General features: G+C 43.6%; 2 protein-coding genes and 1 pseudogene across 2 annotated transcripts; 1 reads left to right on the top strand and 2 right to left on the bottom strand.

Annotated features, from left to right (window-relative positions):
• Positions 1-10,289: 10,289 nt before the first annotated feature.
• Positions 10,290-11,213, top strand: LOC148121447 (olfactory receptor 13G1-like). Its single transcript, XM_087907647.1, has one exon. The coding sequence runs from the start codon at positions 10,290-10,292 to the stop codon at positions 11,211-11,213; it is 924 nt and encodes a 307-aa protein (XP_087763773.1).
• A 3,721-nt stretch (positions 11,214-14,934) lies between these two features.
• Positions 14,935-15,858, bottom strand: LOC148121446 (olfactory receptor 13A1-like). The gene has a single exon (XM_087907645.1). It carries the CDS (start codon positions 15,856-15,858, stop codon positions 14,935-14,937), a length of 924 nt encoding a protein of 307 aa, XP_087763771.1.
• Positions 15,859-21,550: 5,692 nt separating this feature from the next.
• Positions 21,551-22,538, bottom strand: LOC148121445 (olfactory receptor 13A1-like; annotated as a pseudogene).
• Between the last annotated feature and the right edge of the window lie 3,133 nt (positions 22,539-25,671).

Here is a 25,671-nt window from a genome sequence, read left to right as displayed (position 1 = left end):
CCTAGACAACAATGAGGACCCTAAAAGGGACATACATAGATCTAATCTAAATAGGAAGTAGAAAAAGACAAGATCTTCTGAGGAAGATGGGAGCATGTGGACCTTGGGAGAGGGTTGCAGGGGAGGTGAGAAGCATGGAGGGAGCAGAGAAAAATGTAGAGCTCAATAAAAACCAGTGAAATTAAAAAAAAAATAAATAAAAAGTAAAAAAGATAAAAAAGACTTCAAGTACTTGCTGGGTGGTGTCACACACCTTTAATCCCTTGGGATGCAAAGGCAGGTAGATCTCTGTGCGTTCAAGGCCAGCTTGGTCTACAGAGCAAGTTCCAGGACAGTCAGGGCTGCATAGGAAAACTCTATCTTGGGGGAAAAAAGACTACAAGTATTTATTGAATAGGTATGGAAAATGTGGGGGTCCTTGTCTTATTCTTGGTTTTATTATAAATGCTGAGCGTTTCTCTCCATTTAGGTTGATGTTCATTGTAGCATTGCTGTAAATCACCTTTTTGCTGTTGAGTTATGTGCCTTGTGTGTCTACTGTCTCCAGTACTTTTATTATGAAAGGATGTTGCATTTTTTTTCCAAAGGCCTTTCTACATCTTTGAGATCTTTGTGTGATTTTTGTCTTTCAGACTGTTTATGTGTTTATATTACACTTACTTATTTTTGTATATTGAACTATCCCTGCATCTCTGGAATGGAGCCGAATTGGTCATTGTGAATAATCTTATCGACAAGTTCTTAGACTCATTTTGCAAGTTGTGGGTGTTTTTTAAATTCTTACATTTCTTTTCTTGAGGGAAACTGTTCTGTAATTCCATTTCTATGTTGTTTCTTGATGTGGTTTAAGTTTTATGGTAATTGTGGCCACTAGAAGAGAATTAGGAAATGTTCTTTCAGGTTCTATTTTTTATGAAATAATTGAGAACTTTTAATGTTAATATTTCTTTGAAAGTTTGGTATTATTCTGTTCTGAATCAATCAGGCCCTAGGCTTGTTGGGTTGGGAGACTTTCAATTACTGTTTCTATTTTGCTAAGGGTTATGGATTTTTTTAAACTTGCTTATCTGATCTTTATTCAAGTTTGATAGTCATATACATCCAGAAATTTATCAGTTTATTCTAGATTGTCCAATTTAGTAAAGTAAAGATTTTAAAAGTATATCCTGTTGACTTTCTGGATTTGTGTGTGTGTGTTCTTCTTTTTTTTTTAATTTTTTAAATTTATTTTTCCATTCAAAAATTTACACTTCCTCCTCTCCTCCCATTCCCCTCCCGTCCCCCCCACTCCCGCTCCTCCCTCTCCCTCCCTCCTTAAGAGAGGCCAGGGAACCCTGCCCTGTGGGAAGTCCAAGCCCCCTCCCCCCACATCCAGGCCTAGGAAGCTTTGCATCCAAATAGACTAGGGTCCCAAAAAGCCAGTACATGCAGTAGAAACAAGTCCCAGTGCCTTTATCAATGGCTTCTCAGTCAGTCCCCATTTTCAGCCACATTCAGAGAGTTTGGTTTGATAACATGCTCATTCTGTCCCAGTACAGCTGGATTTGGTGAGCTTCTATTAGAACAGGCACACTGTCTCAGTGGGTGGACCAACCCCTCGAGGTTCAGACTTCCTTGCTCATCTTCGCCCTCCTTCTACTCTTCAACTGGACCTTGGGGGACTATCCTGAGTGAGATAACCCAGATCCAAAAAGATGAATATGGTATGAACTTACTCATTAGTGCACTCTAACTATAGGACATTAATCCTATAGTTCACAAGCCTAGAGAAGCCAAATAACAGGGTGAACCCAAAGAAAAACATATATAGATCCTCTTGGAAATTGGAAACAAACAAATTGCCGGGCAACAGTTGGGAGCATGGGGGTGGGGTAGGCGTGAGGGTGGGGTTGGGAGAAGGGGAAATGGGGAGAGAGAAGGGAAAGACCGGAGAAAGCTTGGGGAAGTGGAAGGGTGGAGATGGAAGAGGGGCGGATATAGGAGCAGGGAAGAAGATATCTACATTAGGGAGCCATTTTAGGGTTAGCAAGTGACTTGACTGTAGAGGGCCGCAGCCACATTCTCCATCACAAGATGGCGCTAGCACCCGGTTTCACCGCCAGGTGAACAAAGCACAAGTGCGAGGTAATTTCCCACTGCTGTCCCCGCCTACTCCCAAGGCATCACCTAGGACTGGGAGCAGCAGACCAATCCAAGAGTGGCACGTCCCGAAGCAGGGTCTGTTTCATATATAAGGGATGGCTTCCTTCATATCTGGGTCTCTGCCATGTGGCTTATGCTCTAGCTCCCAAGAAGCATTAAAGCTTTTCTGCAGAAGAATCCTGTGTACCGTGTGGTTCTTGCAGGCGAGACCGAACACGGAACACTTGACTCTAGAGGGGATCCCAGGTGTCCACGGGGATGTCCACAGCTAGGTCTTTGGACAGCAGAGTAGAGGGTGCCTGAACTGGCCTTGCCCCACTATCACACTGATGATTATCTCGAATATCACCATAGGATCTTCGTCCGACAATGGATGGAGATAGAGACAAAGTAAGTCCATCATCAGGGCAACGGACTGAGACCCCAAGGTCCAGTTGTCTTTCTGGATTTCTGCAGTTTCTGTTCTGATGCTTCTCTTTTTCCATACAGTTTCTTTAATTTAAATCCTCCCTCTCTTTCCCTCAATTCCTTCTCCACCCCCTCTCAGCCAATTTGTCTAAGAGCATATCAGTCTTATTGGTTTTCTCAAACACCCAACTCTTCTTTTCACTGATTGATTGTATTTGTTGTTGTTGTCTTATTTCTATTTCATTGATTTCAACCCTGAGTCTGATTATTTTTGTCATCTGCTCCTTTTGGCTGTTATGTTTTACTTTTTGTCTAGAAGTTTTAGGTGTGCTATTAAATTGTTAATATTAATTCTCTCCAATTTTTTACTTAAGTACTTGGTGCACAAATTGCCTCTTAGAACCACCTTTACAATGTCCCATAGTTTGGGGTATGTTGTGTTTTTATTTTAAATATTCTATAAAAAGATTTTAATGTCTATCTTAATTTTCCTTCAGTAGTGAGTTTTTCAGGTTTTATATGTTTGTAAACTTTCTGTTTTTTCTATACTTGTCGATATCCAGTTTTAATCAATAGGGGTCAAATAAAATGGAAAGTATTATTGCAATTTTCTTGTATTTATTGAGTCTTCCATTGTGTCCCAGTATGTGGTCAATTTTGCAGTAAGTTCCATGGGGTGCAGAGAAGAAGGTATGTTGTTTTTGTTTGGGTAAAATGCTTTACAAATATGTGCTATGTCTATCTGACTTATGACATTATTTAAGTACAACATTTCTCTGTTTAGTTTTTGTCTGGATGATTTGTTTGTAGGTAAGAATGGGATATTGAAGTCACCCAGTTTCACAGTGTAAGGGTTAATAAGTGATTTTAGCTTTTCTTTCATGAATTGATATGTCCTTATGTGTATAAATGTTTAGAACTGCAATATCCTCTTGATGGATTTTTACTTTGATGAGTATATAGTGTCCTTCCCTGTCCCTTCTGATTAGCTTTTGTGTGAAGTCTATTTTTCAGATAATGATTACCTCTGCTTGCTTCTTTAATCCATTTGTTTGGAACCTCTTCTTCCATCCTTTACTATGAGATATTTTCTTGGGTGTGGTTCACCTATTTGGATTTAAATTTTCTTTTAAATGCCTTCTATAGAGCTATATTTGTTGATAGATGCTGCTCACATTTAGTTTTTGTTTCTTGTATTTTGTGACTGATAGTTTTGCTAAGTATAGTAAACTGGATGGTTATATGTGGTCTCTTAGAGTTTGTAGAACATCTTTCCAGTCCTTCTAACCTTTAGAGTGTCCATTAAGAAGTCTGGTGTTGCCAGGCAGTGGTGGTGCACACCTGTAATCCCAGCAATAGAAAGGTAGAGGCAGGAGGAATTCTGTGAGTTCGAGGCCAGCCGGATCTTAAAAGTGAGTTTTAAGACAGCAAGAGTTATGCAGAGAAGCTCTGCCTCAAACAAAAACAAAAACAAAAGTCAGGTGTCATTCTAATGGGCCTGCCTTTGTATGTTATTTGCCCTTTTCCCTTTATAGCTTTTAATATTCTTTCTTTGTTCTGTACATTTAGTGTTTGATTATCATGTGTAATGGAGAATTTCTTTTTTATTCCTGTCTGTTTGGTGTTCTATGTGTTTGTAATACTTTGAAAGACACCTTCTTCTTTAGGTTAGCAAAATTTTCTTCTATGATTTTATTGAAAATGTATCCTGTGATTTTGCCTGAGTTTCTTCCCCTTCTGTTATCCCTAGTATCAATATATTTAGTCTTTTCATGGTGTCCCTCATTTCCTGAATGGTTTTGAGGCTAGGAATTTTTTTATATTTAATGATTTCTATGGCTGTAGAATCCATTCTTGTAACTTATCTTCAACTTTTGAGATTCTCTCTTCCAAGTCTAGTACTCTATAGGTGAGGCTTACCGATGATGTTCTAATGTTTTATTTCCTAAGCTTTTAATTTCCATTTTTTCCTCAGTTTTGGTTTTCTTTAGTGATCTTGTTGTTTCTTCATTGTGATTTGTTAAATTCTTCTTTCATGGCATGAGTTCTTGTCACTATATTCATTCCACTAATTGTGTTTTCAGATTCCATTAAAGAATTTACCCACACACAGTTTAAGTCCTTGAACATATTCCTAATAGTTTTCAAGTACATTTGAGCCTCAACTATATTACATATCTTAGAGCAAATTCTAGTTGGCTGCCGGGTTTGTGTGGTAGCATCCTGTCCTGACTTTAGGTATTTGTGTGTTTTGCTGGTGTCTAGACATCTGGACTTGCCTTTATTGCACGGGTGTTCCATTCCTAGTTTCTGTTATTCTTTCTGGATTTTGTCAATGTCTGGTGGCTGTGGGTGGCCCAGTAGGGAGTGCTTATGCCTGTGATTGCATGGCAGAGCGGGATAGATGTGGGCAAAAGAAAAGGCTGAATGGGGTTTCAGAGCTAAGGGATCCTCTTCACACCTAGGATTGGGGTCCATACAGAGTAAGAAGTGGTAGAAAGACGGTATTCTGGAAGTAGGCTAATAGAAACGAAGGAATTATCTGAAAAGACAGAGATATTAGGGGACCCTGTGTCTGAACCAAGAGTAGGAGTCTCCAGGGAACTGAAGTGAGACTAAGGGATCCTGTAAGCACGTTGTTACTGGGTGTGGGTGAGAATGGAAAGATCACAATGGAGGGCAGGAAGGCTAGTGAATCCCTATCAGAATCTCTACCAGTTGTGATTACTGGGGGTCCTGTCAAAAGCATTTCTGGGTGCTAAGATTTGACAGGAAGGAATGAGCATGGGCTCAGTGCACAGGAATGCAGATGAGAGCGTCTACAGAAAGAAGAGCTGGGTTCACTCCAAGGTTTGGTGGAATCCTACAACTTGAGTGTGGAATTGGAGGTGAAACCCCTTCAACCAGGCTGCTATAGGGCTGGGAATGAGATTGGAGAGTTTGGGATGGGGGTCAGGAATAAGAGTGAGAAATACCTACCAGTCCTAGCCTGTTGTGGTCCTGTGGGTCCCTGATAGAAGGTCTTTATAGGTGTCTGTGACTGACTTAAGGAGATGGGAAGAGGCTAGATAAAGAGTGTAGTACTTTTTCAGCTCCTCTGTAAGTCTAAAATTCTTTCAAAATTCTATTAATGACAACAAATAATATTATATTATGACAATATTTTTACAACATCCAACAATGGTAACTAAAAATGAAAACATGAGAAATTTTTGTCCTAATAGTTGTGCATTTGTATTAAAAATATTAAGGAAGGTAGAATTTAAAAAATAAAAATGCTTACACTATTTCTTAATTTTCAATAAACATAAACCATTCCAATACCTGTTTGTTTTTATAAAAATGACAAGCTGTATTCATTACTGTAACTCTATAATAGAGCTTGATGTCAGGGATGGTGATGCCTCCAGAAACCCCTTTATTGTACAGGATTTTTGGCTATTCCGAGGTTATTTTTTATATGCAGTTGAATATTGTTCTTTTGAGGTCTGTAAAGAATTGTGATGTGCGATTCCCTTCTGTATGCTGTGAATAGGTTTTACTACCATTGGGTAATAAAGAATTTCCTTTGGTCTATGGCACAGTAGAATATAGCTAGGAAGCAATTTCAAGCAGAGATAGAAGAGGAAAGAAGGTGAGATGCCACCAGAACAGTACCAGTAAAGCCACATCCTTGTGGATAAACAAGGATTAATAGAAATGTGTTAATTTTGTGTTATTATTCAGATATCAGTGGCCAGGAAACAAAAAATCAGTGTCTGATTACAGAATGGCATCCAACAGTAGGCAACGTACATCCACATAAAGCCCCAGAGAACTTAGAAAAAGGGTTTCCACAAGCACAAAAAATGTGAATCAACTGGAGTATCTTGGTTGCCCCATATTTTTGAGAGAGGCTCTGTTTTCTGGCAGCTAACAGAGGTACTGTTCCTTTAAGAGACATCTACCTGGTTCTAGCTAATGGCAGGAATGGATCTGGATCTTTAGGGGTGCTCTGTTACAGAACACTTAAATGGGATTTGTAAGTGGCAAAGTTGTTTAGTGGTGGTGACTTAGTCACAGTATATCCATGGAGCTGGGGTGGTGAACATGGGGCTCACAGAGTAAACATACCTCTGGAATATTCAAAGGCTGAGGGGTGAGCCAGCATCCAGGTCACAGCAACCATAACCCTTAGCATTTTAAAATAATACTCCTTGTCAGATAAGTATTTCAGGTACACAATAGGGCAAATTCAGACATAGTAGACCTCTAAGCAAGACACAGTATGTTTTTAATATGTACATCGGCTTGAAAGAGAGAGAATAAACATTATAGATAGTTATAAAATGAAATAGTTTAAAAAAATACAACAAAGTCTTTAAAGATACATTAAAATAATATCAAGAGGCACATAAAGATGGAAAACACGCGGAGTCTGGATTATGTGTATTATTGTGTTTCCTTTAAATTTATTGAATAAATTAATAATTTCTTTCATTTTATTTTTAAAAAAGAAAACAAACTGTTTTTATTCATTTTACATAGCAATCCCAATTCCCACTCCCTCCCCTCCTTCCATTCCCTTCACTTATTCCCTCACACCACCCACCATGCACTCCTCAGAGAGGGCAAGGGTAATTGCTTTGTGGAAGGTCCAAGGTCCTACGCACTATATCCAGTCTAAGAAAGGTAACTTTCCAAAGAGAAGAGGTTCCCCCCAAACCAGGACAAGCAGAAGGGACAATTGCTGGTGCCATCCCAGTGGCCCACAGTCTTCCCCAGACATACAACTATCACCACATTCAGAGGAACTAGTTTGGACCAAAACTCCTACATCAGCAACACCAGGCTACAGACGTGCAGGCTGTCCCAAACCTGGATTCCCACACTGACAGAAATGGCCAGTGTCTCCGCTAAGAGAGGCACATTGTGTGTACATCTGCCACATAAATTACACTTCTGTTCCTTGTCATGGCATCAGATTCTCAGTCATAGGTTCCAACTAGTTCATCAGCAGCTGGATCAAGCTTTCTACCTCCTCAACAGACACAGGGAAACACCTTCCTGAGGGCCACTTTGACATCCTTATTCCTCAGAGAGTAAATGAGGGGGTTCAGGGTAGGGCTGACTGCTGTGTACAACAAGGAAACCACCTTGCTATTTCCCATGGAGGATCCGGAGGTTCAGAAACTATCACAGAGAAGTGAGATAAAAGGCTGAATAATACGTAATAGTACAGATGCGCTCTCTCGTGCTCTCTCGTGCTCTCTCTCTCTCTCTCTCTCTCTCTCTCTCTCTCTCTCTCTCCCCCCCCCCTGTCTCTCCCTCTCCCTCTCCCTCTCTTTCTCTGTCTCTCTCTTTCTCTCTGTCTCTCTCTTTCTCTGCAGTTTTCTTTCCACACACTTCTCTGGATACCCAGCCCCACGCCTGTGGACATACAGGTAGGTTTCATACTCATTTACTTTTCCAGTCTTTTGGAAACAGAGATATTTTCTCCCCATGTAGATTTCATGTGCGTTGAACTACACAAAGGCATGGTAGGAACAAGCTTGTTGAAATTTTGGATTAAGTCTCAAGTCCTCAAATAGGAAGTAGAGGGGATTGGGAGTGATTGGCATGTTTGTGGGTGGACTCCAGCAGAAGTTCCTGCATCAACCTCCTTAGCCTCTCTGGGGCACCTGTGAACCACGGACACTGCACCCTCATCCCAGTCGGGATGTCCTGCAGAGTCCCTTCACTTTCCCCGGGAGGAGGAATGACCCTGGATTCACACTTTTCTTATCATCTCAGGCTGCCTGGGCAACACAACAGCAAGCTGCTCCTGCCTCCTTTGTACTACAGTGCAGATATAGGAGGTCAGTGTGGGGCAGGGAGCATATTCTCGTGTTTGACATGGTGTTTCATCTCTCAGAGGTGTGAATGCTGACACAGAGACATCCTCAATTGCTGCCTGACTCACAGACACATACGGTAGGGGATATATGGACTAAAGGGGTGAAAAATAAAAAGATAATATATTGGTGGTAAAAACCAACCAATCAACCAAATAAATAAATAAATAAATAAATAAATAAATAAATAAATGAGAAAGTTCAGATCAAATTGCAGTTATTATTAGTAACAAATACTATTTAGAGTTGGGATTTCCTGGGCAGTATTTGAGAAATGTTTTAGAAAGTGTGTTCTTGTATATCTTAGCTTCCTGTATATCATCTGCTAAACGCGGCAGCCGGGTCTGTTACTCTCAGTGTTCAGTGACACCATGTCCACACCCCAGGCACCACCCAGTGACTACTAGAGCTCTGTGTGAAACAGAGTGTCACCGTTTGTGTGCAGCCTGATCTGACGCCCTGTGAGAACAGAATAAAGATTGACCCTGGTTGAAGTTTGGCAGGCTTCCCTGCCCAGACTATGCCCTCATCACCTTGAGCTTGATTTGCTGGGTTTAAGATGGGACCAAAGCCAACGCAGCATGGTCTCCCACACTCCTCTCCTTGCAAACCCTTCTGGCTCAGTGTGAGATGGAGAAATGGGGGTGGTGCACAGTGGTGGGGAATGCCAGTAAATGCACTTCCAGGACTATTTTGTTTTAGAGCACTCTACTCTGAAAACATGTCAGATGCTCTACTGTGAAACATGACTTGTATTTTGTGCTAGATGTGATTGTTGGTTGAGAGCAGCCTGTCATACTGTGTGCATTCCATGTAGCAGACCACAGGGGAGTGTCCTGTCCCCTGTCACTGTCAGTCTGGCCTTAGATTCTGATTCATAACTCACACTCAGGGTTGTTCCCTTCACTGTGTCCTAATTTCCAGAGGCTGGTAGTGGGAAGTGGCAAGTGAGCAGTACACACATAGTCCAGCAGGACCCAGTCTGGGTTGCCACAACTCCTTGTCTTCTCAACAGAGGCCTGTGTTCTCATCATTCGGGGCATGTGTGTACCATTTACTGGACAGTGACTGGCAATGTGAAGTCCTACAGGGATGGTTTGGTTCCTTCAGATGATTCTCTGAGCAGCCTTGCAAGAACTGGGTCGGGGACCACTTGAGTCTCTATGGCTTAAAGTTGAGAGACACGCTAGAATCCGTAAAAGACACTCTTTTTCGCACCAGCTGGAGTATGAGCCTTGAATGCTATGCCTCAGCTTATTGTCCTAGTGGAATAGAGTTCAAGGATAGGAAGTTCTGGGGTCAAGGTTGTCAGCTGCATGAGAAGTCACATTGTCACAAAGATGACACTGGTTCTGTCTCCAGAAAATCAGTCACACAGTACTTGTTCTGTGTGCTATTCCCCACACTCTCAGGCAAGCAGCAAGCACCAAATGAAACCGTTCTCACTGTACCTTTCCACAGTCCAAGTGATGATGAGGAGTAATTCATGTCTTCCCAGCATCCACACCACAATCTCCAGTCACTGTGGCCTGGGTGATTCTCGTGACCTTCGCCATCTCTCCCTCCTTGTGGGATGAGATACAGCATGTATGGAAGAATTTGCTTAGGGATCTTGCACGCAGGGCCCACCCATATTCACAACAGAGCCCATGTGGGATGTGTCCGTGACCTGCTCATTACTTTAGCATGTGATCCATGAGAATGAAATTTAAACATTGCTTTCTTACCAGAATGGGTTCCTTGTTACACAGCATTGACTATTAACTGAGATTTAAAATCCTTCTCAGTTAATCAAAATAAAGCTCATTCTTCTTTTGTCAGAGCCCCAAGCTACAACTCCCATCCTGAGCATAGGCTGTGTTATCCATGGCTCCTGAGAACCAGTCAGTTGTGACCATGCTCATCCTACAAAGCTTCGTGGATGACCCCTGGATCCAGGATGCCCTCTTCTGCTTCTTCTTTATCTTGTTAATGGTGACCATAATTGGCAATGGTCTGATTATCACATCCATCCACAGGAGTCCCAGCCTCCACACACCCATGTATTTCTTCCTGGTTAACCTTGCCCTGATGGATGTGATCTGCACTGTGACTGTCCTACCCAAGGTCCTGCAGAGCCTGGTGACTGAGAACACCATATCTTATGGGGGATGTCTCATCCAGATGTTCATCTTCTCCTGGGTCCTGGGCTCTGAGCTTCTGCTCTTCTCTGCTATGGCCTATGACCGTTATCTCGCAATCTGCCGGCCATTGCACTATGGAACCCTCATGAGTGGCAGGGTCTGTGTGGCCCTTGCAACCTTTGTGTGGTTTACAGGGGCTCTCAATGCCTTGGTGCTCACTTGTCTAGTGTTGCCACTGTCCTTCTGTGACCCCAATCTCATCACACACTTCTTCAGTGAGATCCCTTCTGTGCTCATGCTGTCGTGCAGCCCCACGTTTATCAATGACATCATGACTGTCATTGCAGACATGTTCTTGACTGGCTTGAACTTCCTATTGACCATGACGTCCTATGGCTTCATCATTGCCAGCATCCTGCGTATCCGCTCAGTGGAAGGCAAGAAGCATGCCTTTTCCACCTGCTCTGCCCACCTGATTGTGGTCACCCTTTATTATTCCACTGTGTTGTATACCTATGTCAGGCCAGCCCTAGGAACTGCTGGTGTGCTGGACAAGGCTATTGCTGTTCTGTACACCACTGTGACCCCATCTCTGAACCCCCTGATTTATACCCTGAGAAACAAAGAATTTAAAACATCGTTTAAAATACTTTCATTTCCACAATGATGACAAGATCTTTGAGTGGAACTCTGGAAGGAGTGGGCAAGGAGTATAAAAGATTACTTAAGCCTTTATTTATGCATCCTCTGATTCTGGGGGCACAGGCTAAGTCATCACCTGAGCTAAGAAATGTAATACTGTCTACCTGATAATACTGATTTCTACTCATTCAAATGTTTTAGATAACTTTAACTATCTATACTTTGTAATTAAAAATGTATGCATATATGTTCAAAGCTATTAAATGTTAAGCTATTTCTATCACTCACTAAATCAAATCTTGTTAAATCTCAAGTGCAGTCCTTTTAGTGAACCCCATTTGATAATATCTGAACCTCTGCAGAAAAGACCAAGAGTGAATGGCTAAGGAGATAGCAAATAATGAACCCTGCCCACACTTGTTCTAGGCATTTGCTGACCTAATTTTACTGTCTTCATCTTTCTCAATCTTACCTCACAGTTTTCCTTGGTGCTTGGTTCATTTCCCAGGTTGAGGGAAGAAAATCCTCATAGAGTACCTGAGTTATGTGTTGAGTCTGAGAGCCTATGATCCCCATGGAACCTTCCCTGATTTCAGCATCCAAAGATGTGAGACTAGAACCTGACACTGGCATAATGTTCTCTTGTCAGACCCCGTGTCATTGCAAAGGTTTGTTAAATCATAGCTCTAACGTGGATCTCAGCATTTCTCCTGCCTGGATGAGTTTTGTGTAAACTAACCATCCATCAAGGTTGCTACTATTCAACAATGCTTATCTTTCAATTATTTCCAAATAGGACTCACTGCCCAGCTGTGTGTCATCTTCCAAGTGCAGAGTACAGGGAAGCATGGCACAAGGGGTGGGGGAGAAGAACCCAGTTTAAGTGTCTCTGTTCCCAGCTGCTACAAGGTAAGGAAACAGCTCCACTACACCTTATACTGCCCCAAGGCTCTGCACTCAATGATTCCATAGTGACATGACACCTTTGCCTAGTGAAGGAAGACTGAGGGGTAGCCTGTGAACCACTAAATAGAGCACTTGACCATATGTATAGTAGGGAGAAGACACTGAGAACAGATCATTTATTTACCAATGTTCATATTGATATATTGATGTACATATACAGAAAGTAGGAGCTGATAGGCAAGTACTTAGCTCAGAAAAGCAAGGCTCTCTGTGTCCCTTTGGGAAGGCAACATGACTTTCTATATAAAGGAAGAGCAACTGGCAGGTCTTGGAGTGGTGGTGACGTGGATCAATTTTTATTAGGTGTACGTAGACAAGTTTCAACTAATCAAAACTGCCAACACCGAAAAAAAAGCACATTTCCAGGTCCTGAATTTGAAGGCTGTTTTCTATAACATGCATAACCAAACACAAAGACAGGCCACAAAGCACAGAGACAGGAAGATACTCTTAGCAAGGCAGGTGAGAGACGGGCTTACAGTGACCGAACAGCAATGTACACATTTCCAACTAACATTGAAGAAAGTGCAAAAGTCTCTTCAAAGCATCCTTGACATTCTTGTTCTTCAGTGTACAGGCGAAGGGGTTCAGCGTGCAGCTCAGGAACTCGTACATTACTGCAGGCAATTGATTTCTCTCTGGGCAAGTTGGAAGGCGACACTGAACTTGGAGACTGATTTTTCATTTCCTGACTGACCCTGCCCAGAATCTATACTAATTAGAATACTCTTTGGTCAATGACACAGAAGTATTCCTAGATATCTCTTAAATATTAAATTAACCCATTTCTATTATTTCATATACTACCATGAGGCTTATGGTTTGTTTCTTCTTGCTTCAAGGGTGGTTACATAGCACATTCTTTCTCCCTGCATTCAGTTTAGTTTTCCTGCCTCTCAGTATTCTGTCCTTATATAGGATAAAGCAGACTCTTTATTAACCAATTGTAATAGAGCATATTCATAGCATGTAGAGGGAATTCCATATCAACGTGGCCTGGTAGTTTGCATGTAATTGAACCCCATAATCAGATAAGGAGTGGCAGTTTTAGGAGGTGTGACTTTGTTTGAGAAGGTTGGAGGACATGTGTCACTGTAGGGGTAGGCTTTGAGGTTTCCTAAGCTCAGAATACTGCCCAGTGTTTCAGTCAACTTCTGTTTGCCTTCTGATCAAGATGTAGCCAGCATCACATCTGCCACCCTCCCCACAATGATGTTAACCTCTGAACTGAAAACCAACACCAATTAAATGTTTTCCTTATAAGAGTTGTCATGGTGATGGTGTCTCTTCACAGCAAAAGAAACATTAACTAAGATAGATGTGATGAGTAGGTAGATAATGCCTTCCGCTTCTCCCCCACTGGGCACATGTGCTGGATGCTGGTGATGATAAGGTATTGGATGCACATTGCAAGTTGCTTAGATCAACTATATCCTTGGATCGCGGTGGTGAACATGGGGCTCACAGAGTAAACATACCTCCACTGTATTGAAAGGTTGAGGGGAGAGCCAGCCTCCAGTCTTGGAACAACCACAACACTTAGCATTTCTTAAAAATGCTCCTTAACAGCAAAAGATATCAGATACACAATAGGATAAATTGAGACGTAATAGACCTCTAAGCAAGACACAGTGTGTTTTAAAAAACAATGTACATATGCTTGGGAGAGAGAGGAAAAACAGTATAGATAGCAATAAAAAGAAATAGCTTTAAACAATAAAACAAAGTCTTTAAAGTTACAGAAAAAAAATAATATAAAAGGCACACAAAGACGAAAATATGCAGAGTGTCTGAATGACGTATATTGTTGTGTTTTCCTTTAATTTATTGAATTTTTGTAATTTCTTTCATTTTAGTTTTTTAAACAGAAAACAGTTTTTTTTTTCATTTTACATACCAATCCCGGTTCCCACTCCCTCTCTTCCTTCTATTCCCTTAACCAATTCCTTCCACCACCCGCATCCACTACGCAGAGAGAGTACGGCACATTACCTTGGGGAAGGTTCAAGGCCCTCCTCACTATATCCATGCCAAGCAGGACTTCCATCCAAAGACAATAGGTTTCCAATACTCAGTACAGGCACGAAGGAGAAATCGTTGTGCCACTGCCTGTGGTCCCCCGCAGGGTGCCCCAGCCATACAACTGTCACCCATATTCAGAGGGACTAGTTTGGAGCTATGTTGATTCTGTCCTTGTTCGGCTGGAGTTGGTGAGCTCCCATTAACCCAGGTAGACTGTTTCGGTGGGTGTCCCCATCATGGTCTTGACCTCTGCTCATATTCTCACTCCTCCCACTCTTCAACTGGATTTTAGGAGCTCAGCCCTTTGCTCCACTGTGGGTCTCTGCCTCTGTTTCTGACAGCCACTAAATGAAGGTTCTATTGCAGCATTTAAGATATTCATCAGTCTGACTACAGGGAAAGCCAGTTCGGGCACTCTCTCCTCTATTGTTTCGAGTCTTAGCCATGGTCATCCTCTGGCCTTCTGGGAATCTCTCCAGAGACAGGTCTCTTGTCAGTCTCACAATGACTCCCTCAATCAAAACATCTCTTTCCCTGCTTCCTTCTCTGTCCTCCCTCCATTTCAACGTGCAACCTGCCCCAATCATGCGTGCCGTCACTGACAGAAAGAAATGGACAGTAGCTCCACCAAGAGAGGCACATTTTGTGTATGTCACATAAAACACACTTCTGTTCCTTGACATGGCATCAGAGTCTTAGTTTAGGTTCCAATGAGTTCATCACAGCTAAATCAAGCCACAACAGTGCTTTCTATCTCCTCAACAGACACAGGGAAACACATTCCTGAGAGCCACTTTGACATCCTTATTCCTCAGAGAGTAAATGAGGGGGTTCAGGGTAGGGCTGATTGCTGTGTACAATAAGGTAACGACTTTGCTGTTTTCCAAGGAGGATCCAGAGCCAGGCTGCACATAGGTATAGATGAGAGTGGAATAATACAAGGTGACCACCACCAGATGGGCAGAGCAGGTGGAGAAAGCACGCTTCTTACCCTCTGCAGAGCGGATGCGTAGGATGCTGGCAATGATGAAGCTGTAGGATACCATGGTAAACAGGAAGTTGATCACACCAAAATAAACATCAGCAATGACAACCATGATGCTATTGAGTGTGGTCGGGCTGCAAGACAGTGGTAGCAGTGTTGGGATTTCACATAAAAAGTGATGGATCTGGTTGGGGCCACAGAAATGGAGCCGTGCCATCAGGTAAGTGTTCACAAATGAGGCAATTGCACTGATGGCCCACACAGTTCCCGCCAGCAGGACACAGACGGACCGACTCATCAGCAGACTGTAGTGCAGTGGGTGACAGATGGCCACATAGCGGTCATAGGCCATGGCCGAGAGTAGCAGCAGCTCAGCTCCCAAAACCCAGATTAGGAAGAAAATCTGGGTCAAGCATCCCTTATAAGAGATGTGGCTGCCCTTCTCCACCAGACCCTCCAACAGCTTGGGAAGAACAGTGGATGTGCAGGCAATGTCCAACAGGGCAAGGTTTGCAAGGAAGAAGTACATAGGGGTGTGAAGACTTGGGTTCAGGCTAATGACCATGAAAATGAGGGTGTTTCCTGCAAGAGCCAGGATATAGAAAGTGGAGAAAAAGGCCAAGAAGAAAGCCTGGAACCCAGGATCCATAGAGAATCCCAGTAGGATAAACTCTTCCACTGCTGTGTAGTTGTTCATTGCAATTTGAGACTGAGCCTCTGAGAGTTACTGTGACACAGCCGGGAATGGTCAAGGAGACACAGGGTGTAGAGCATCCTTCATCTCACATAGGGTCTTTCAGGTGTGACTAGGAATGCTTGTCATTGGTGCTGTTGCTATAGAGGACACATAATTTAAATGATGACATCATTTCTCAACATAGTGTGTGCTAGTCTGAACTCTGCACTCTGCACACAAAAGACCAAGAACAGAAGGAAACCCTGCCCGTGGTGAGCAGTATCCCCCTATAACAACTGTTATCTTTGCTATTGATCGTGTCCTATGATATCTTAAGACCTGGAACTCCTATAAACATATGTATCAGACTTCTCAAACATACCAAGGGCCAATCTGGTCCCCAGCGTAGGTTTTTCTGGACCTAGAGATGCCCAGCCTTATCAAGGGGTAGGCCAGGCTTCTCAGATGCAGGCTAAAAAACACTTCTGGGGAAGCATACTTGGGGGTCTGGAGCATGGAGCAGTGACAGCACAACAGGCAGTCGGCACAGACGGTCCTGGCTCTTGGAAAATGAAATCTACAATCTCTTGTGAACACCATAACTCTCTATATCATCCTGGCCACCCTAAGCACTCCTTGTAGATAGTAAACCCAGTGAGGCAGATAGGCCCTTGATGGGTCTTATGCCTTCCAGAGAAATTGTCAGGCTGTGTCAGGGCTGGAAACACAGCATTATAGTAGTGGACACACTTCAACCCAGGCACAAAATTTCTAGGTTATCACCCTTGCTCAGTCTCAAGTCTGTCTTTCCTACATCTCATACACCTATGAATCTCTAATCACCCAGGCCTCTTAAAACATATGGACCTCTGGCCAAGGAGAACATGGACTGATCATGTGGTTAAAATAAAAGTTCTGACCTCTCTAGTGTCTCCATGGGAGTTAGTGGTGCCAGAATATTCCTGGAGATTCAGGAGTAGGCTTTTGGCTCCATGGCAACAAAGAACCCACTCTAGGGTATGTCCTTTACAAGGAAGCGTTTCTCCTCCCCTGCATATTCAAAGATCAAGGCCTCTCTCCTGTAGGGTGAGCCTGAGAACTGGACCTGAGCTTTTGATACCTCCCTGACCTCTTCCCACTGAAGAATTATGAAACCCATATAGCCTTCAGGGCCAAAACCTGTCTCTGCAAAAGCAAATCTGGTCTGCCAACATTCCCTGCAGATGCCCCATGGCCTCATACATCACTCAGGGCTTCTCAGTTGAGCCCCCAAATCTCCTCTGTTGGCCTCTCAGCCCATTACCTGTCTGCCAAAAGCTCTGGGACCCAGGTGGTTTTGAGCCCTAAACTCTGCACTAGATTCACAGGAAAGCATCATGCCTCTATCAGAGATTCAGAGCTGCCTCAGAGACAAGTTGGAATGTAAGCTTTCTGATCTTCACTGATCAATAGCTCAGATGGGTCCCAAAGCAGACCCACAGAGGCCAAGTTCACAGTTTCAATCTGAAACTGTGAGGGAAAGTGACTCTGGTAACAATTTTTTAAAATATTGGAATTGATTAGGACAAAACCAAATATCTTTTGAGAATAATCAGACGCACACACACACACACACACACACACACACACACACACACACACACAAAGAAAAAAGCAAGGATCAGCTCACATGGAAAGGGGAGTTGTCCCTGAGTGCCCATCCAAGTCCAAGATGTCTGCATGTCATGGAGAACTTCTAGTGTGGCCACAGAATGAGAGTCCTGCTTCTCTTTTGTTTGCTGTTGACCTTAAAGTAGGGTCTGCCTATTGGCGTGGACACTGAGATTGCTAGGGAGTGGCCCTCAGAGAGTAATTACCCACTCTGAGGTAAACAGGAGTCCCTAAGTGTCCATAGTTCCCAAGCTGAGACACCAGAACTTTTATGCATAATGAAAGTAGGCACCTGAGGCAGAGGGCTAGGACATTGACCCCTGTGGTGACTTCTACCCTGGGGATGACCTCAAGACAACTTGCCTGAGAGTCATGTCCATTTGATCCCTGTAGGAAGATGGACGTCACACTAACACATAATTCCAGAGCATAGTCTATGGGCTTACCTCTCCTAACTATATAATCTTAGTGTGATATAATTCTATCAATAAGCCAACCCTGATTGGTCCATCATTGTATAGGGAGATTGAGCAAGGGCCGCTCTCATTGCATTGCAAGGGGAGTGTGGTCAATATGGGACATCACAGTTGAGGTTGGTCATGAGTGTATGAAACTTCTTTGCATTTTCCAAACCCTCTCATGAGGACAGAGTGTGTGAAGTCTGTGGAGATGAAGATCAACATCAGTAAACAGGACTTTAGTTCCAGCATGTTCTGTGGCACTGGGTATTGATAACAAGGCACCTGAGTTCTTAGCAGCAGATTGGCTTCCCTGCAGAGACAGAAGTCCCACAGCAGGTGGGCAAATCATCTCTTGCAGTCATAGAACAGTTAAGAAAGTAACCACACTGTAATTAGCCATTAAAAAGGATCCAAAGGAGCTAAAATAATCCACACTTCGCAAATGAAATGATCATTTTCCACCTTAAGTTCCAAATCCTCCAAAGTCCTCAAACTCTGTCAATATATGAATTCCCAATCCCTCATAAACTTCATCCAGTTAGCATAACAGCAAATTCAAGTCTCAGCACAACTCAAGATTTGCGCAACTCCTAGAAAACATCAAGATGTGATATGATGTCATTAGAGAGGCCTCCATTGGCAGTTGATGGGAACAGAGGCAAAGAACCACAGCTGAACATTAGGCAAAGAGAGAGCCTAACTTGGAGATCTCCATCAGGTCCATCCCTTTGTAGCTCAGGGAACCCCAAGGAAGAGAAGGGGGAAAGAATTTAGGAACCAGAGGGATCAAGAACACCAGGAGAACATGATCCCCAGAATCAACTGATCAGGGCTCTTAGGGGCTCACAAACACTGAAGAGACAATCATGGGGACTGCATGAGTCTGCACTGGTCCTCTGCAAGTATGTTATAGTTGTTTACTTGGTGCTTTTGTGGGACTTCTAACAGCAGGGGGTCGGGTTGTCTCTGACTCTTCTCCCTGCTCTTCAAACCCTTTATCTCCTACTGGAATGGGTGGTCCAGGTCTGCTATGAAGGTTGGTGTCTAGTCTTACTGGATCTTGTTAGCCATGTTGGGCTGATATCTCTGGAAAACCTACATTTTTAAAACTGTTCTGAAGTGCATGTTGGTGTGAGGTGAGGGAGGTATTAAGAAGAGTGAAGGGAGGGGAAACTGCTGTTTAGATGTATTAAAAAAACATTAAGAAAATAAAAATAAATAAAATATGATATGAGCTTCAGCTACATCTGATTTTCTAGTCAATTTTCCATAAAAGGATAATACCGTGATATAAAACTAATAAGAAATCTATCCTGTCTGCAACACTGGCATAAGGAAATCTCATGGTTCAAATCAAGTGACCATGTTTGTATCATTTAAGCCTCAAATTTGGGGCTAATTGGTTTATGAGGAACTCATTTGACCCTCACTCACCTGGAGCAGTAAATATCCACAGAGCAGGGCACCCAATTATTCCGGTGATGAGCTGTGCCAGTGTGACCATGATCCTAGTGACTGATGGTGCGGCTGGTGGGGACTCTGTTCCCTCTGTGGAATTACGCTGGTGTTTCAGTGCTGTACTGGTCACACTCAGTCGTTTACCAGAAAAGGAAACCAGCACAAGCTATAGGGTCAGGCCTGAGTGGGGTTTACAGCCCTGCATCTGGCCTGTGCTCTGCCCCTTGTAGCTGGCCAGCCCACTCCATCTCTGGTATGGCACAGAGTACAGGAGGCATTGATTCTTAAAGATCATAAGGAACAATGAACCAATTTTTAAATTTTTATTTCAGAGACAGTTGTTAGACTAATTAATACATTTTTTGGTCATTATTTGGGTCTATGTTGCTACTACACCAAGAAAAACAGACTCTGAGTACATAATGACCTTCAACATTCGGCAATACACATCCACATAAAGCCCCATAAAGCTTATACAAAGAGTTTCTAGACACACAAAATATGAGTCAACTGGAGTTTCTTGGTAGTCACATTTTTTTTAAGATAGACCCTTTCCTGGCAGCTAACAGAACTACTATTCCTTTAAGAGACAGCTTCCTGGTTCCTGCTACTGGCAGGATTGGCTCTGGATGTTTAGGGAGGTTCTGCTAAGGAACACTTAAATGATTTTGTGACAGCATGCAGCAAATCGTTTAATGGTCTCGATTTAGTCACACTATATTTATGGAGCTGGGGTGGTGAACATAGGGCTCACAGAATAAACATCCCTCTGCTATATTGAAAGGCTGAGGACAGAGCCAGTATCCAGAACCATAGCAACCACACTGCTTAGCATTTTTAAAAATACTCATTGTCAGATAAGTATTTCAGATAAACAATAGGACAAATTCAGACATAATGGACCTCTAAGCAAGACACAGTGTCTTTTAAAATGTAAATATGCTGGGAGAGAGCTGAAACACAGTATAGACACCTAAAAAACAAATAGTTTTTAAAAAATACAACAAAGTCCTTAAAGATACAGTAAAATATTATCAAAAAGACACATAAAGATTGAAAAAATGCAGAGTGAATAATATGTATATTATTGTTTCCATTGAATTTACTGAATGCTTTTTGTAATTTCTTTCATTTTATTTCTTTTTAAAATTAAAACAAACTATCTTTTTTTCATTTTATATAGCAATCCCAGGTTCCACTCCCTCCCACCCTCCCATTTCCTCCACCTATCCCCCCACAACACCCACTAGCCACTCCTCAGAGAGGACAAGGTACATTGCCTTGGGGAAGGTCCAAGCCCCTCCCCACTATATCAAGGCTGAGGAAGGCATCCATCCAAAGAGAATATGTTCCCCCAAAGCCAGGACAAGCAGAAGGGACAAATCCTGGTGTCATCGTCAGTGTCCCGCAGTCTGCCCCAGGCATACAACTGTCACCCACATTCAGGGGGCCTAGTTTGAACCATGTTGATTCTGATCCTGTTGAGTTGGAGTTGGTGAACTCCGTCCATATCACAGTCTTGACCTCTGCTCATATTCTCACTCCTCCCACTCTTCAACTGGACTTTGGGAGCTCAGCCCTTTGCTCCACTGTGGGTCTCTGCTTCTGTTTCTGGCAGCCACTAAATGAAGGTTCTTGAAGCACTGAAGGTATTTATCAGTCTGATTACAGGGCAAGGTCAGTTCGGGCACTCTCTCCTCTATTGTTTAGAGTCTTAGCCAGGGCCATCCTCTGGCCATCTGAAAATCACTCCAGTGCCAGGTCTCTTGCCAGCCCCATAATGCCTCCCTCAATCAAAACATCTCTTTCCCTGCTTCCTTCTCTGTCCTCCCTCCATCTGGATCATTCCATTCCTTCAAGTTCTCCTTCCCCCTTTTCCACTCCTCCTCTACCTCCCCCTACCTTCTGCTCCCACCAGTCACAGTTCTTCTCAAGTCAAATATCGGGGTCCGGATGATTTTCACCAACACCGGATTCCAAAAATCCCTACATCGGCAATACCAGGCTACAGACATGCAGCCTTTCCCAAATATGGAGCCCCACACAGACAGAAAGAAATGGCCAGTGGCTCCTCCAAGAAAGCACATTGTGTGTACATCTGTCACATAAATCACACTTCTGTTCCTTGCCATGGCATCAGATTCTTAGTCATAGGTTCGAATGAGTTCATCAACAGCTGGATCAAGCCACACCACTGCTTTCTGCATCCTCAACACACAGGGAAACACCTTCCTGAGAGCCACTTTGACATCCTTATTCCTCAGAGAGTAAATGAGGGGGTTCAGGGTAGGGCTGACTGCTGTGTATATTAAGGCAGCTACCTTGCTATTTCCCAAGGAGGATCCGGAGCCAGGCTGCACATAAGTCTAGATGAGAGAAGAGTAGTATAAGACGACCACCACCAGATGGGCAGAGCAGGTGGAGAAAGTACGCTTCTTGCCCTCTGCAGAGCGGATGCGTAGGATGCTGGCAATGATGAAGCTGTAGGATACCATGGTAAACAGGAAGTTGATCACACCAAAATAAACATCTGAAATGACAGTCATGATGTTGTTGAGGGTGGTTGGGCTGCAAGACAGCAGTAACAGTGCTAGGATTTCACAAAAAAAGTGGCGGATTTGGTTGGGGCCACAGAAATGGAGCCGTGCCATCAGGTAAGTGTTCAGGGATGTGTTGATTGCACTGATGACCCACACACTGCCCGCCAGCAGGACGCAGACGGGCCGACTCATCAGCATGCTGTAGTGCAGTGGGCGACAGATGGCCACATAGCGGTCATAGGCCATGGCCGTGAGCAGCTGCAGCTCAGTTCCCAGAACCCAGGTTAGGAAGAAAATCTGGGTCAAGCATCCCTTATAAGAGATGTGGCTGCCCTTCCCCCACCAGACCCTCCAGCAGCTTGGGAAGAACAGTGGATGTGCAGACAATGTCCAGCAGTGTCAGGTTTGCAAGGAAGAAGTACATGGGGGTGTGAAGACTTGGGTTCAGGCTAATGGCCATGAAAATGAGGGTGTTTCCTATAACAGCCAGGACATATAAAATGGAGAAAAAGGCCAAGGAACAAGCCTGGAATGCAAGATTTCCGGAAAATCCCTGCAGGACAAACTCTACCACAGCTGTGTAGTTGTTCATTGTGATTTGAGACTGAATCCCAGGGAGTTACTGTGACACAGCTGGGTATGGTCAAGAGGACACAGGGTGTAGAGTATCCTTCATCTCACATAGGGGGCAGCCAGGTGTGACCAGGAATACTTATCAGGGGTGCTGCTGTAGAAAGCACATAATTAACATGATGACATCATCTCTCAACATAGTGTGATAATCTAGCTCTCCACTCTGTATGCAATAGACCCAGAACAGAAGAACATCCTATCTGTGTTGGGCAATATCCTTCTGTAACATCTGTTAGCTTTGATATCGATCATGTCCTATGATATCCTGAGACCTGGAACTCCTATCAACATGTAATCTAGCCTACTAAAACACACCAAGGGTCAATCTGGTCCCCAGCACAGGTATTTTAGGACCTAGAGATGAGCAGCTTTATCAAGGGGGTAGGCCAGGCTTCTCAGATACAGGCTGCAAAGCAGTTCTAGGGAAGCATGCTTGGGGGTCTAGAGCATGAAGCAGTAGCAGTATTCCATGCTGTTGGCATAGATGGTCCTGGCTCTTTGGGAATGAAATGAATATATTTTTTGTGAACACCACAACTATCTATTTCTTCATGGCTGCCCTAAGCACTCCTTGTGAATAATAAACCCACTGAGGTAGATAGGCATCTGCCCCCTTCTCTGGGCCTGGTGGAGGCTTGTGCCTGCCAGAGAAGGTGTCATACTCTGACAGGGCTGGAAACACAGCATTAAAGGCATGGACACAGTTCCAACCCAGGCCTCAAATTTCTAGGCTATCACACTTGCCCCGTTTCAAGTCTTTCTTCCCTATCCTGATACACCCATCTGTCTCTAATCACTGAGGCATCTTCAAACATATGGACCTCTAAGGCTAAATAGCAGGTGAATTGATTAGCATGTGGTTAAAAAAGGTTCTACCTACTCTAACGTCTCCATGGAAACGAGTGGTCCAAGATCCTTCATCAAAATTCAAGAATGGGCTGTTGGTTACATGGAAACAAAGAACTCCCAACAGGGTATGTCTTGAACACGGAAGCATATTGTCTCCCCTGCAAATGTACAGATCAAGGCCTTTATCCTGCAGGGTAAGCTTGATAGCAGGACCTGAGCTTTTGATACCTCCATCCCACCACTTCCCACTGAGGAACCGTGAAACCCATAGAGTCTCCAGGGCCAATACTTGTCCTTGCAAAAGCAAAGCGATGGTTGGACTGGCAGCATTCTCTGCAGATGCCCAATGGCCTCATATAGGACGCAGGGCTTCTCAGTTTAGCCCCCAAATCTGTCTGTCTGTATCTCAACCCAGCAATTGTCTGCCTGCAGCTCTGGGTCACAGGAGGCTTTGAACACTGAACTCTGCACCAGATTCACAGAAAACCACCATGCCTCTCTCAGATCGCAGTCTGCCTCAGAGCCAACTCACAGGACAAGCTTTTTGTTCAGCACTGACCAACAGCTCAGATAGGTCCCAAAGCAGACCCACAGGGGCCAAGCTCTTAGTTTCAAACTGAAACTGTGAAGGAAGTGACTCTGGTAACAGGGTAACAGTTTTTTAAATATTGGAATAGGTTAGGACAAAACCAAGTATGTTGTGAGAATAATCAGACACACACACACACACACACACACACACACACACACACACACACACACGAAAAAGCAGGGAAGGTAAATGCCCATAGGAAAGAAGTGAGAAGCAGAGGATCAGCTCACATGGAAGAGAAGTTGTCCCTGAGTGCCCATCCAAGTCAGAGATGTCTGCATGTCATGGAGAACATACAGTGTGGCCAAATGATGAGAGTCCTGTATCTCTCCTGTTTGCTGTTGACCTTAATGTATAGTCTGCCCCTTGGTGTGGACACTGAGATTGCTAGAGAGTGGCCCTCAGGGAGCAATTACCTACTTTGAAATAAACAGGAGTCCCTACGGTGTCCATAGTCTTCAAGCTGAAACAAACAGCCCTAAGCACAGAGAAAGTAGGCACCTGAGGCCATATGCACAAGACTAGGATACTGACCCCTCTGGTGATTTCTACCCTGGGGATGCCCTCAAGACAGCTTGCCTGAGAGTCATTATCCATTTGATCCATGTAGGAAGATGGATTTCACATTAACACACAATTACAGAGCATAGTCTGTGGGTTTACCTCACCTAACTATATCATCTTGGTGTGACGTAGTTCTATCAATAAACCAACACTGATTGCTCCATCATTGTATAGGGAGATTGAGGAAGGGCCACTCTCATTGCATTGCATGGGGAGTGTGGTCAATATGGGACATCACAGCTGAGGTTGGTCATGAGTGTACGCATCTTTTCATTGCAGTTTTCAAACCCTCATGAGGACAGAGTGTGTGAAGTCTGTGGAGATGAAGATCAGCATCAGTAAACAGGACGTCAGTCCCACCACGTTCTGTGGCAGTGGGTATAGATAACAAGGCACCTGAGTTCTTGGCAGCAGATCGGCTTCCCTGCAGAGACAGAGGTCCCACAGCAGGTGGGAGAATCATCTCTTGCAGTCATAGAACAGTGCAGAAAGTAACAAATTCAGAAACAGCCATTATAAGAAATCCAAAGGAGCTAAAATGATTACACTTCACAAACCGAATGATCACTTAAGTTCTAAATTCTCCAATGTCCTCGAATTCTCAATCCCTCACAAAATTTCACCCACTTAGCATAACAGCAAATGCCACAGTCTCAGCCCAACTCAAAATTTGAGGAATTCTTAGAGGACATGAAGATATGATATGATGTCATCAGAGAGGCCTCCATTGACAGCTGATGGGAACAGATGCAGAGAACCACAGCTGAACATTAGAGAGGAGAGAGAGCGCGCCTAACTTGGAGATCTCCATCAAGTCCTTCCCTTTGTAGCTCAGGGAACCCCAAGGAAGAAGGGGAGGAAGAATGGTAGGAACCAGAGGGGTCAAGAACACCAGGAGAACATGACCCACAGAATCAACTGAGCAGGGCTCTTAGGGGCTCACAAACACTGAAGAGACAATCATGGGGACTGCATGAGTCTTCAATGGTCCTCTGCATGTCTGTTATAGTTGTTAACTTGGTGCTTTTGTGGGACTTCTAACAACAGGGTTTGGGTTTATCTCTGACTCTTCTGCCTGCTCCTCGGA

The sequence above is a fragment of the Myodes glareolus genome, chromosome 7 (assembly GCF_982192425.1).
Source record: "Myodes glareolus chromosome 7, mMyoGla1.1, whole genome shotgun sequence".
Taxonomy (NCBI): domain Eukaryota; kingdom Metazoa; phylum Chordata; class Mammalia; order Rodentia; family Cricetidae; genus Myodes; species Myodes glareolus.
This window is presented reverse-complemented; position numbering and strand designations above follow the sequence as displayed.

What these genes read in the sequence shown, in the direction of transcription:
- LOC148121447 (XM_087907647.1), top strand. Translation starts at nt 10,290, where the DNA reads ATGGCTCCTGAGAACCAGTCAGTTGTGACCATGCTCATCCTACAAAGC.
- LOC148121446 (XM_087907645.1), bottom strand. Translation starts at nt 15,858, where the DNA reads ATGAACAACTACACAGCAGTGGAAGAGTTTATCCTACTGGGATTCTCT.